The sequence below is a fragment of the Silurus aristotelis genome, assembly GCF_946808225.1.
Source record: "Silurus aristotelis genome assembly, chromosome: 4".
Lineage (NCBI taxonomy): Eukaryota > Metazoa > Chordata > Actinopteri > Siluriformes > Siluridae > Silurus > Silurus aristotelis.
The window spans coordinates 5,701,060-5,713,791 of record NC_139577.1 but is presented as its reverse complement, the minus strand read 5'-3'; the positions used below and the strand labels follow the sequence as shown (position 1 = coordinate 5,713,791).

At 35.3% G+C, this 12,732-nt stretch overlaps 2 protein-coding genes across 3 annotated transcripts in view; both read right to left on the bottom strand.

The window, feature by feature from the left end:
- LOC310725463 (uncharacterized protein) overlaps positions 1 to 6,489 on the bottom strand; it is a 58,476-nt gene extending 51,987 nt beyond the window's left edge. Inside the window, exons 1-4 of the mRNA XM_083540449.1 lie at positions 6,116 to 6,489; positions 5,473 to 5,828; positions 4,979 to 5,329; positions 4,256 to 4,357 (exon numbers count right to left, since the gene is read on the bottom strand). Coding sequence (XP_083396575.1) covers positions 4,256 to 4,357; positions 4,979 to 5,329; positions 5,473 to 5,828; positions 6,116 to 6,165 — 859 coding nt within the window. The 5' untranslated portion in view covers positions 6,166 to 6,489. The remainder of the gene's footprint in view (positions 1 to 4,255; positions 4,358 to 4,978; positions 5,330 to 5,472; positions 5,829 to 6,115) is intronic.
- Positions 6,490 to 8,154: 1,665 nt separating this feature from the next.
- Positions 8,155 to 12,732, bottom strand: part of LOC310725469 (uncharacterized protein) — a 46,848-nt gene continuing 42,270 nt past the window's right edge. Inside the window, exons 12-17 of one of the 2 annotated variants that reach the window (XM_083540460.1) lie at positions 12,495 to 12,602; positions 11,586 to 11,678; positions 11,200 to 11,283; positions 10,278 to 10,370; positions 9,378 to 9,539; positions 8,155 to 9,066 (exon numbers count right to left, since the gene is read on the bottom strand). In XM_083540460.1, the coding sequence (XP_083396586.1) occupies positions 11,674 to 11,678; positions 12,495 to 12,602 (113 nt within the window). In that variant the 3' untranslated portion in view covers positions 8,155 to 9,066; positions 9,378 to 9,539; positions 10,278 to 10,370; positions 11,200 to 11,283; positions 11,586 to 11,673. Of the gene's footprint in view, positions 9,067 to 9,377; positions 9,540 to 9,742; positions 10,371 to 11,199; positions 11,284 to 11,585; positions 11,679 to 12,494; positions 12,603 to 12,732 lie in introns of those variants that run through there. The other variant, XM_083540459.1, reaches the window with a different exon arrangement.

The following is a 12,732-nucleotide window of genomic DNA, read 5'->3' as shown; positions in this document are numbered from 1 at the left end:
TGAGGTGCACGCTGTGTGAACTCACAAAACTTTTTACTCTCATTGTCTAGTAACATTTGGATTAACAGCTACAAAAAGTAGAAGGATTGGAATAAGAATTTAAGTACAACACTTACATCCTATTTTTTTCCACTGAGAGCAGCATCCATGTACATGTCCATGGAGACAACGCAATAGATAAATTACTGATAGCCATGCACATATAAACAATACAACCTGAAATAGACATTTCCATCCTAAAATGTTTTAAAAAAAACTGTTAATAAATAGAACAAAAACACAATATTGATGCATTTATTAATACATTTATAATAGAATATTTTATAAAGGCTCATTATGCATGTACTTACCTATTACAAAACTATTTAATGTAACAACAAGAAAAATATAAAAAGATAATTCATATAAACTGAATGCAGACATCAGAAGAGATGAAAAAGTGATATGCACACCTGCAACAAGATAAATACTGTACCAATACTGAAAGAGTAATCATACTTATCATTTTCAATTTGTAAGTAATTATCCAAATAGAATGTTATTGCTTCTTACATCCAAAAGGTTTTCCTAGAAAAAAGTGCCTTTGTAGAGAGAGTACAATCACAATCCCAGCAGTTAGAGTTGGCAGTAACAAACTTATCTCATTCTCATCTGAAAAGTACAAGGGATTTGCATTATTGTGCAGTAGATTAAACAAATAGTTTGTTTAAATGTACTAATTCATATAAATATATTTAGTAAATACTTAGTCTTTCTCTGGTTATATATTATTGAAGCATTATATAACAGTACTCACAGTTCAAATTGGGACCAAAATTGATACTGAGTGCCAACACTATCGCATTCAGTAATTCTAGACACATTGCCAGATGCATCAAGGAACCATAAACAGCTTTAACATAGTGTGGAATAATGTTTATTATTCAGTATTTATTTTATCTGTATGAATTTATTTATTTTGCTGAAATGTGAGGAAAAAAAAAAATCGCATTTAAATAATGTAATACATCTGGTCAAACAATATCTGACAAAATAATGAATGTTCTTTAGATATGTATGGACCTGACATTTTACCATTAAACCAATATTGGTTACTTAATACAGGGAATACATATCTAATCCAGCATTCAATTAATTAACATTGCTTTGGGCCTGTTTATCCAGGGAGTCTATAGATGACTGTTGGTTAATTTGGTAAACTAATGATATGGCACATTTAGTAACACTGTTGATACTACAGCTAAATGGCTGCTACTTTTGAACTAATCTTTTGTATACAGATTTGAGGCAACTATCTCCAGCCATGTTGGACATTACAGCTGGAGACTCAGTGTTTATTCCATGGCAGGCTTAAACAAGGGGGCCACGGATTCTAATTCATTCTGGTTCTCCAGAAAAAAACACAATTGTACCACTCATACTTTCATACAAATTAAAGTGCTTTTATATTTTTAAGCTTAAAAGATCACCCATTTATTAAATTATTAACTTTTATAATTTTGTAAATTAATAATCGATATAAAAAAATTTCCTGAGTGGAGACTGCACACCCTGACTCTATTCTAACCTACAGCATTCTTATAAAACTCATGAGATATTAATGAGATTGCAATAAGTTTACCAACACACTGTATAAGTTAATGGGTTAATTAAAAGTATTCAGAAGTAAAGATTATTTGCAAAAATGATATAGGAAAAAAACAAACAGTCATTAAAGAAATAAGAGAATATATAAATTGTGTTTTATTACCTGTTAAAAAAGCACCAACGACAAACAACACTGCTATGGCTGTTAGTAATGCATAAAACCTTTGTGGTGTGGTCTGTATTTGGCCATTAAAAAAGTCTAAATGAGAGATAGAATATAGGAAATGAGAGAAGAACATAGGTTAATTTACATAAAATTTGTACATTATAGATACACTAAATGTTATGAGAATTAATTATATATGTATGCAAATCAAATTGGAATAGTGAAGGAGTAGATCTTTAGTTCTGCTGTTCATTTGCTGTTTTGAGTTTCATTGAACCGCTTGAATCTACAGGCAGGAATAAAAAATGGGGCCTCCCATCCAACTGCATTCTCAGCAAAGTCACATAACGCTGTCTTAATAGAGAGGTGCCCCCAAGTTGCCTCCAAGCCTCCAACGCGATGGCCAGGTCCCACCCAAGCACTTTAGGTCACACTGGGGCCTCAGTCTCCAGGTACTATGGAGAAAACGCATCATGAGAGGGTTTCTGCCCAGACACTGCCCCGCCACGGGGGCATGATATGCCAAAATGGCGGATGCGTAGACTTTTAGACTGGATGGAGCCAAACTTTTGGCAGACTGTCCTTAGAGGAATTCCAGCACTGAACGAAACCAGGCAGTGGACTGGATCCAAATGGTGGGCTCACACCATGTGCAGAACAGGTGCCATCTTGTGGCATACGACCTCCTCGTGGAGGGAGCTCTGGAGTAGAGAATGGTCTTTACCACCTCAGTGAAGAGAACAAGACCTTGGAGCTGGGCCTCCAAGGCCTCCACAACTCCGGGCAGTTGTTAACTATGGCACCCCAGCATGGGAGAGGAGATCCCTCCTCAGAGGAATTTCCCAGGGAGGGTGTTGGAGGAGGGCTATTAGATGCGTGAACCATGGTTCGCCCAGTCACCTTGGAGCCACCAGTAGAAGACGGACTCCGTCCCGGCGAAATCTCTCCAGAATTCCGGGAAGCAGAGTGATAGAGGGGGGAAGGAGTACAAGTGCTACTAATCAGGGGGTGCAATGTCTCTCGAGATGCAAACAGATCCTGAACCTGCGCTTTGCCATAATTCTCCCAAATCTGCTCCACTAGAAGCATAGTAGAAGCATGGCCAACATCTCTAGGCAATTGATGTGCCACAAATGGCACAAATTAAATCAAATAGCCTCATTCTAAAGTGTGCAGAACCCACTAAGACACATCTGGCAGAGCTTTCCAGTTCGCCAGATAGTCTCTTAAGGGTATCAGTCTGGTCAAAGCCCTCTTATGGAAAATTAAGATCTGTCACTTCACAGGGCTTCGATGCAGAGCGCCGCGCAGGACACCTGACAGGAGGAGTGCGTGAAGCAACACTTGTGGCACACTAAGCTTGTGGCTGCGCCAGCCAAGCAGCCCCATGAAAGCGGCGTAGGAGGTACCACTGGCATGTCGCCACTTGTTTCTTGCTCCCCTGAAACCTCTTGACCACAGCGTTAACAGAATCACCAAAGAGGCCAGAAGGTGTGAGTGGGGCGTCCAGCAGCACAGCCTTGTCCCTGTTAGACATGTCCGAGAGGGTGAGCCAAAGGTGCCTCTCTGTGGAGACATGGCTTTTGAATTTGGCTGCCTGAGGCACCTCCTACATCCAGCTCGTGCAGCAAGTCAGCCTGATACGCCTGCAGCACCACCACAGTGACGTCTCGCATTAATTTTTGACTGATCACACACATTATTTTACAGCGTGGATGGTTCCTAAGGGTTCCTGAAAGGGAACAGAGCAGTTGGTGTAGCCATGCTCTAGTTTCTTTCCTTGAAGTTAATAAGACAAGAAAAATGCACCTTGTTTTTGTTACACATAAACCAGAAAAGTGCAAAGTCCTTTAAAAATGTACTGCCACATAATGACTTGTACAAAGGCCAGACTTTGAAGACTCTAATAAATGGTCAATAGACATAAACATTTTATTAAAACATTTTTTGTTTTACTTACATGAACATGCACCCAATATTAAACTTGAATGGTAAAGTGGAACAGCCAAATCCTTTACTACTTTCTGTACAATCTCTGTGAATTAAAAACAAAATATTTATATACACATTCACTATATACATGCCATATGTCATGTATAAATTAAATACAAAGTAAATTACGTGGAAATTTGTTGATATGCAAAGAGGTTTTAATCAGCACGATGAGTCTCATAATACTGACAGTTGAACAAGTGATAACTTCTGCAACAAACCCTATAAGAAATTAAACAAACCACACCAAAGTTAGGAACTGGATCAAAGCTGACCATATTGAAGTCATAACTGTTAGAACATAGAGAAAAGACTTTCCTTCTGTTGACCACAAGCAGAAAGCAACAAACATGAAGATGTTTGGACAGAGGATCAAAGAAATGTGAATTATCATGGCCTTTTTGGTAGTAACTGAGAAAAAGAAAAAAAATATATATTGTATTTATATTCATATTTATATTGAAAAATTATTTTTTAATAATAAAAATGGGTAAATGGTACTTTAGATACCTTTCTTTCTCAGAAGGTTAAAGACAGGACCACAAAATCCTACTGCCAGCAATAGTGCAGTCAAGCAAAACACTAAGATTAGTATGTGGAGTGCAGAGAAACCTGTAGCAATTAGACATGAATAATAAAAAATTAGGGACAAAACAGAAAAACAATTTTCCTAGTAATTGTGACAAACAACATAACTGTGCATGTTCAAAGGTGAACGTTGTTTAATTTCACTGTGTACTGCGTCAGCTATATATGGTTGACAATCAAAGCTTTTCGACTTGACTTGACGTGACTGGTCATGTATGCGAGGCTCTCTAAATTTTGCTTCATTGGTTGTAATTAAGTTAGATTTTTGGCAGACCTAGATTTTGAATGTGTCCAGTGTCTGTTTTTCAGGTTATTTTTCTAGGGTGAAATTTTTTAATAAGAATTCATACCAATGCTGGATGGCACCTCTCCTGTCACTCTATCAAAATGAAGATTTAAGTAATGTGTCTTCATCAGGAAAACATGTGAGATCCTTTATTTTTAAATGTACCTTGAACCCACGCTGAGCATTTTACTTAGTTGGGGAAGGGCAGGACTACAGATATTTCTGAGGACCACTCCCTGCTTAGCTAAAAATGCTTAGCTTAATCACTTAAACCTCAATAAAACATGTTGATTTAACTTGGAACATTTTCAAACAGATGTATAAAAAAAGTCATTAATGATTTTGACCAGGTACGTTACCTACACCATGTAGTACCACAGTGGTACTTGCAGACATATTCCTTGTAAAGACCTCACATGTGAATTCTCCTTTATCTTCCATCTTTACATCCTTCAGCTGTATTGAGAAGTTTCCTTTATGGATTTCAGAAGAAAACAAATTAACTCTTCCCTGATAACTCTTATGTGAGGAGTCTGTGAAGATTTTACTGTCTTGATAAAGCAGGACAAGAATGTCTTGGTCTGTCTTTTTCCAGGTCACTTCTTCAATCTCACTGGCTGGTAGATGGAAATCTACAGAGCAGTTCAGTATGACATCATCACCCTTATGGGCAAAGACAGCATGGTCTGCCCCTTTCACCACAAAACGCTCTACAAGGACATGGACAGAGTTATAGTCTCTGTAAATACAAAGTGTAGTGGTGGATTCAATGTGTTTCATAAAATACCTTGATATATGCAAGATATATGCATAACAAAGCATAATATGTAGCAATAAGTGCATAGTTACTTACTGATCTCTTTAATTTCTATTATGACCTCGCCAGTGTTCTGGGTTGTGTTGACTTCACATCTATATACTCCAGCATCTTCTTTAACTACATTTTTCAGTAAGATGGAGAAATTCCCTTTTGAGACCTCATCTGGGAAAAACTTAGCTTTGTCTCTAAACACCTGAGTCTGGAGATCTGGTCTGCTTTTTCCTTGCTGGAAGAGGCTCACTACAGAACCAGTACCCATCTTTCTGCATTCTACCTGGAGTTCTTCTAAAGGTAGTGAACTTTCAATAAAGCATGGCAGGAGCACTGATTCTCCCAGCTGAACCACAAGTGGATCTGAGGGGCCATGGACTCGAAGAGCTGCATTAATAAGTAAACAAAACACAGGCATGTACAGGAACATAAAGAATTTGTCCAGAGTTCCTTTCATTTTTTTTCCAGATTAATTAAAAAACAAAGCTACAGGGATTTTCAAGAATTAACCAAAAAAAGGAATAACAATTCTGTAATTTCAATTACAACTAAGATTTCTATAATATAATGCAAACACAATTATATATATGATTTAACAGTCATTTTAAGAACGTCAAATATTATTATATAATCTTTATATAAGTTAATACATAATTATATATACAAAAAAAAGAAAAAAGCCTTACCTTCATGTCCAACAGCATAAACAAACATTAAAAACACTGAGAAATACATGTCGCTTACATACAGTTTACAGCATACAGTTTATTCCTCCAGTTTCACTTCAACCCAGGTACAATTATATTTGATCTTTTTATTTCCTGAATGAAGAACTTGTACAAACTGGTACTGCAAGGTGATGGCTAAGACAATTATCTGTATTGTAAAAGGTGGCCTTCAAACTGACACTAATGTGTAATTCACTGGAGCAAAAAGAGAATTAATTCTTCATGCAAAGTGTGATATGTATATACATTTAGCAAAATATGGGTATTTTCTATGTATTCATTCTATAATCAATCCAATTGAGTTGTAGGAAAAGCAACCAGATTGCTGCTCCTACAACTGCTTCCTGGAATGGAATTGATCCAATAATGCATTTGGCACCTATTCCAGGAAGCAGTTGTAGGAGCAGCACTCTGTTTGCTGGACTAGTTTTACTGCATTTCTTTAAAGAGAGAGTTGTGCTTTTAAGATTGCAGGCACCTTTTTACACAGACATTTTAAAGAGAACGAAGATGAGACATATAGTGTTACTACATTTACATGTATGTATTTAGTAGACACATTTATCCAGAGCAACTAACAAATGTGCATTGAAGAATCTATTAATAAATTCATTCTAGTTCTGTTACTGGAACATTGAGACACAGACTAAGAATACCATCAGTTTAAAACTGTGTGGGGGAAATAAAAGCTAGAAAACAAACTTTACCAAGTTTGTATCCAGAGATAATAATGAGCTCTTTGAGCATGAGAACATTTAACTGCAGTAACAAATTTCTAGAAGAAGGGAAATCTAGAAAGCCTCTAGAAAATCTTTAGAAAAAACTATAATATTATTGATGAAACACAACAATCTACAGTCAAAGGCACGTTGGAAAAGACTGATAAAAAAAAAGTATAGTATATTTTCTTTTGTTTTGATTGACGTATTGCAATATTGTTTTTTATGGAAAAGAAAATGGGTTTAACTGAACTCTTAACTGAAATCTTTAAATCATACCTATTAATTGACAACGTGTGTATGTGTAAAAGATAAAGCAATGATCTGCGAATTTCATAAACCCATATTCTAATCACAACAAACATAAAAAACAAATTACATGTTTAAACTGAGAAAATTTACTATTTTAAAGAAAAATGATTGCGTTTGATGGCTGCAACACAACTCATAAAAGTTGGGATGGGGCAACAAAAGTTTGAAAAAAGTAAAGGTTATTAAAATTAAACAGTTAGAGGAAAAAAATGAAACTAATTAGGTTAATTGAAAACAGAACAGTACGATGATTGGGTATAAATAATGTAGTTTAGAGTGGCAGAGTCTCTCAAAAGTTAAGCTGGGCAAAGATTCATCAATCTGTGAAAGAGTGAATACAAACATTTTCAGAATAATGTTCAACATAAAATTGCAAAACAGTCGAATATCGCATCATTTACAGCAGATAATATCATGAAAAGTTTCTGGAGAAATCTCTGTGCACAAGGGACAATGGATAAAATCAAAATTGGACGCCCGTGATCTTCGGGGCCTCAGGCGGTCATAATGACAGTTTGCAACGACATCCACAAAGGTTAAATAAAGATTTTTTGCAGGTTAAATCTCTATCATATTTCATGTAGAAGTAGGCATGCGTGAACATGATTCAGTGGTGCGTGAACATGACATGGTTCCTGAGAGTTTTGTCCTTTTGTGTCATCCATAATTTTTATTTGGATTCAGCGCTCCCTACTGAGGTGACGTCATCCAACCCCCACCTCTCCTTTCTGAGTGTATGAGTGAGGGAACTTCTCCAGGCGGTGGGTGCAAAGTCCGAGTCCCGATCAGGTTCATTGAGTGACATGGTAGAATAATTGACACACCGTGCAAATGAGCGGTAAAAAAAATGTCCCCACAGCAAGATGTTGCCCATGTCACCACTGCCAAGCGGCAATCATTCACTGTCAGTCTATTCTGATTATCAAAATTAAATTCTGGTAAATTACAATGACATCAACCCAGAATTTGCAACACCAACAGAATATTTTTTATTTGTTTTAATTCTCATGTATGCTACAAGTTTTATTATCTTCCAGTGACTATTTCAGCACAAACATAATAACTAGCTATGATGCTTAATTTGAGCTTATTTTTACTAATTTATACATAAAAGCCACATATCCATAGCACATTACATATTAGACATTTAGATAATAACACCATGCATCTGATATACAGTGAATAAAACGTGCAAAACAAAATGACTATGCTTATACAGATTTGCTATACGTGTATAACGGTTCCTTTTCAAATAAAAAAAAAAAAAACAGCAAAAATCTAAAACAAATAAGCGTAAAGAAATAAATATAACAAGTAATACATTTAAGGCACTGTATTAACATTGGCACTGGTCCCATTTTAGTTACACAACTGAACTGTGTCATCAATTCTCAGTCATGAGGGTAGAAGCTTATGGTACAACTTACAGCTTAATAAGGTTACAAACAAGAATTTTTTTTTTTTAGACAGAGGATAAATAACTAAATATTAGCCAAAATTGCTAGAATGATTGTTGTTGTGTACCTTGATTAATAAATCACCAGCACATAAATAATATGATTCCACTCATTTACAATGATCTGTAATGAACACACCCACACACACACTATATATATATATATATATATATATATATAGTTACAAACACATTGCATAGAACCTCATGACAGAAGCTGTAGCACAATGGTGGCAGCAAAAAAAATGAAGAACCAGCTAGCCATTATTGGAGACCATGTCCAATGACGTCCACCACAAGAGACCATGTGGGCTGAGAACAGAAGGGGCTGAGTACAGAAGAACCAATTCTGTACTTAGGACATGAAGATTATCTCAGATCAATTAGTACTCCTTCGAAGCATTGGTATCACACTTTGTTCCTACATACATGCATAAAATAAGGCACAAAAGTAAGAAATTACTGGATGGCAGGACAATTTGTTTTGCATTAAAATATAACTAGAACATACCGCAGCATCCGTTGCTCTTTCATTAAACCTGTTTTTAATTTCGACAAAAAAAAAAAAGACAAAAACAAAGTGTTTTGCAAGTGTTTGCCAACTCATTCTCACATTAATATAGAACTAATAATCTTATTATGGAAGCTTACATATTACTGGTAATATTTATTTATAGCAATTGTTACCTTTTTCTCAACTCTCTCCCTAGATCATAAAAAAGAGATACACACCACACATTCAGACAAGTAGATAATACTGTAGATAATAAAGAATTGTTTTTGAACACTACTTACAGGCCTCATAGCTTTGCAAAACTAGCCAACATGAAACAAACAATGTTTCTAGAGGTAAAACAACCACACATAGATCTCCAATAGTCCGCGCTCCGTTCCCTAGAAGCCAGTAATGTAGATCAATCTCACATTTTACTGCATATGAAGAACAACTAAGAATCGGATCCAATTCTTCATTCATATAAATGAATCATATGTAATGACAATGACACATTATTACAATGCACCAGTTATATAGTTAGAAGGAAAAGTGAAGCAGAGCGAGGGGTGAAATGGGATTTTGTGAAGTCATACCCTGAATATATATTAATCTCTCTCTCTCTCTCTCTCTCTCTCTCTCTCTCTCACACACACACACACACACACACACACACACACCCTATGGCCTATAAGTAGTTCATTTACTAACTATTGTATAATTGAAAGGAGATTCAAACCCTTTTTCATATGATGCTCTGTAGTATGTCTCTGGCATTAAGTTGTTCAGTTTTATTATTTATAGTTTTGTTTTTAACGTGCATTGCAATGGTTTGACATTATAATTACAAAATTATCTATTTTCTCTGGATCTAAAAAGAAGGGGAATTAGGTTTACATTTTCAATAGAATGGCATGAATAAAATGCATCACTGGACATCACTGGTCGATTAAAAGAAGTCTATGACAATTGAAGTATGCTAGAATAATCGTTTGTAAATTGCATAAAAAATTAGGGATCTTTGCTGCTAGTACTTCAACACACATCAATTCCTTAATTTCCCACATAATTAAGAAATAACTGTCACTATATTGTTCTGTTTTTAAGTATGCACAGTTTATCAAGAAAGCATACAGCACCTGCTTCAAGGATCAGCTCTGTGGCAAGTAGGATGGAATTTAGAGTACTGAGACCTACAGCTCCAAACATGTAGATCGAAATATGAAAGAATTCTGCAATTCAAAATAATTCAATTGTGACTGTTATGGTAAATGGCAGTGGCTGGCCGTCACTCTACTGGCCAAAACTATGTCAGAATCACTGAGTTGTGTTATAATATTTCATGAATATGTATTTTCTATAGTCTACTCTCTTCAGTTCATAACTTTTCTTTCGATTGCACTGCTTTCAGTAGTGTATGTTAGACTTTATATCCACTCATATTTTAGCCATCTCATTACGTGTTGCTATTGTCAAAGAAACCTTCCTTGAGGCCTTTAGAAACAACAGTGTCTGCAGCTAGGAAACTAGTCAGAGCTCCCAAACTGCAGCTGTAGCAAACTGCACAAGCTCAAATATATTCATGTGGATTTAATAGCTGTTTTATAACAGTTGAAAAACCCTTTTCATGAACTTTCTGTGTTTACTTTTGTGTAGAATTTGCACAAAAACAATTGATGTAAAGAATCTGTGTTGGAGAACTGTCATTTTAGGAGGTTAAGAGGCAGAAGTATGTGTTCTGTATGTGTTCTGTGCAGCTGTGGCTACAGTGAAAGGAGACTTGTTGAATTGTGTTCATTTCGTTTCTTGCTTTTGTATTTGCATTCATTTTTACTGCTTGGGATACCTGCCTATGATGCAGCACTCTGTTATACTGAGTTTCTCTATATTATTGATAGTTTCTATAGCTGTGGTTTCATAATGATAGTATTAAGAGATGGACTGATTCAGGTAGGACACCACTGAAGGCCTATGCGTGAAATGTGTTGGCCCGCCACTGGTATATGGTATGATATTGAAACAAGAACACTAAGAAAATAAATATGATGACTTCAGACTCACCATTTAATTCTTTTGGATGTTTGAAAAAACATGTTGCTGCCAAAGTATGAACAAATACTGACATAGTCAATTGTCCAACGCGATCTAAAATCATCATTGAAACAGATTAACTAGTTGAAAGGTACATTTTCAATGTACAAAATTTGGGTTTTACAATACTTATAGTGAAAATAGTTTAATAAAATTAACTCTAGATATAGAATTTTATTTTTGATTATGTGAAAGATGAATATGGTGTAATTTCGGAGTAAAAAGCTAAAAGTAAGGTGAAGAAATATTTAATTTTGGCCCAAGTCAAATTAATGATTTAGTTACTTTTTCTGCTTTGTGCAAATTAATTTATGTTAATTATAAATCATAAGCAATGTATTAGGATGATTGTATACCTTTTTCTTCAATGAAAATGTTTGTATAACAAAAACATACAAATGTGACATATGCAATGATTAGAAGTGCAGTAATGATAGTACAGGATCAATCTGAAAAAAAGAACAAATAACCATTTGGACAGATAACATCAACAAAGGCAGTCAATGTCATTGAAGCGAAATGTCGTAAATGCTAATTGTTATGTTTTGAAATTTGCTCTCCTGTATTCTTAGCTGATACGTTTCCCATGAACTCCTCTCTAAGTCCTCTCCACATTGCACTGTGTAATATACAGTAGGTTTACAGGTGGTGCTATTTTGTGTTTTATGTATTTATCCTACACTGTCTTGTGTTGTGTTTGCACTGTCTGTCTTGCACTGTTTGCACCAGGTTGCACATGATGCACTTTATGTGGCGAGGACACTTACTAGTCCTTAGCTCTGTATTTTTGTTATGTAGCTTTATGTTGTAAATGTAGCACAAGGGTTCTGGAGGAACATTGTTTCCTTTCACTGAGTACTGCGTCAGATATATATGGTTGAAATGATAATAAAAGCTTCTTGACTTTACATGCTTCTTTGTTCTGAATATAATATATATATATATATATAAAAGTCCAGGAGAAATTTAATTTGATCTCACTGTGTATTGTACACATTTAAAATGATAATAAATAGCTACTTGAATTTACTTTTGATTGCTGAAACAAGAAGCATACTAGAACTATTAGAATTTTCATCTAACTTGCCTATATTCTGTGCCAATTAGTTTTCTTGTACTGACAATAAAATATTTTGTATTTGTATGTTTTCTGAAAATTCCTATTAGTTATATTTATTGTGTGGAATAGGTGTACAGAGCGTATTTTGCAGTTAAATAAGTAAGAAAAAAACAAAAACAATATTACAAAGTGTTATCATGCTTACATGCTATTATATGGTATCGCTGTGGTTGTCTTGGGTGATGACGAATTAGATAAATCACTCCTAACCATGCAAATATAAATGCTACAGCCTCAAATATAAGTAGCCATCCTGAAATTACGAGAAAACAATCTTAGTAAATGCAAGATGGTCCTGCATATGAAAATACATATTATATATAGACTAAGAAAGCTTGGCACACTGACACACACACACACACACACACACACACACACACACA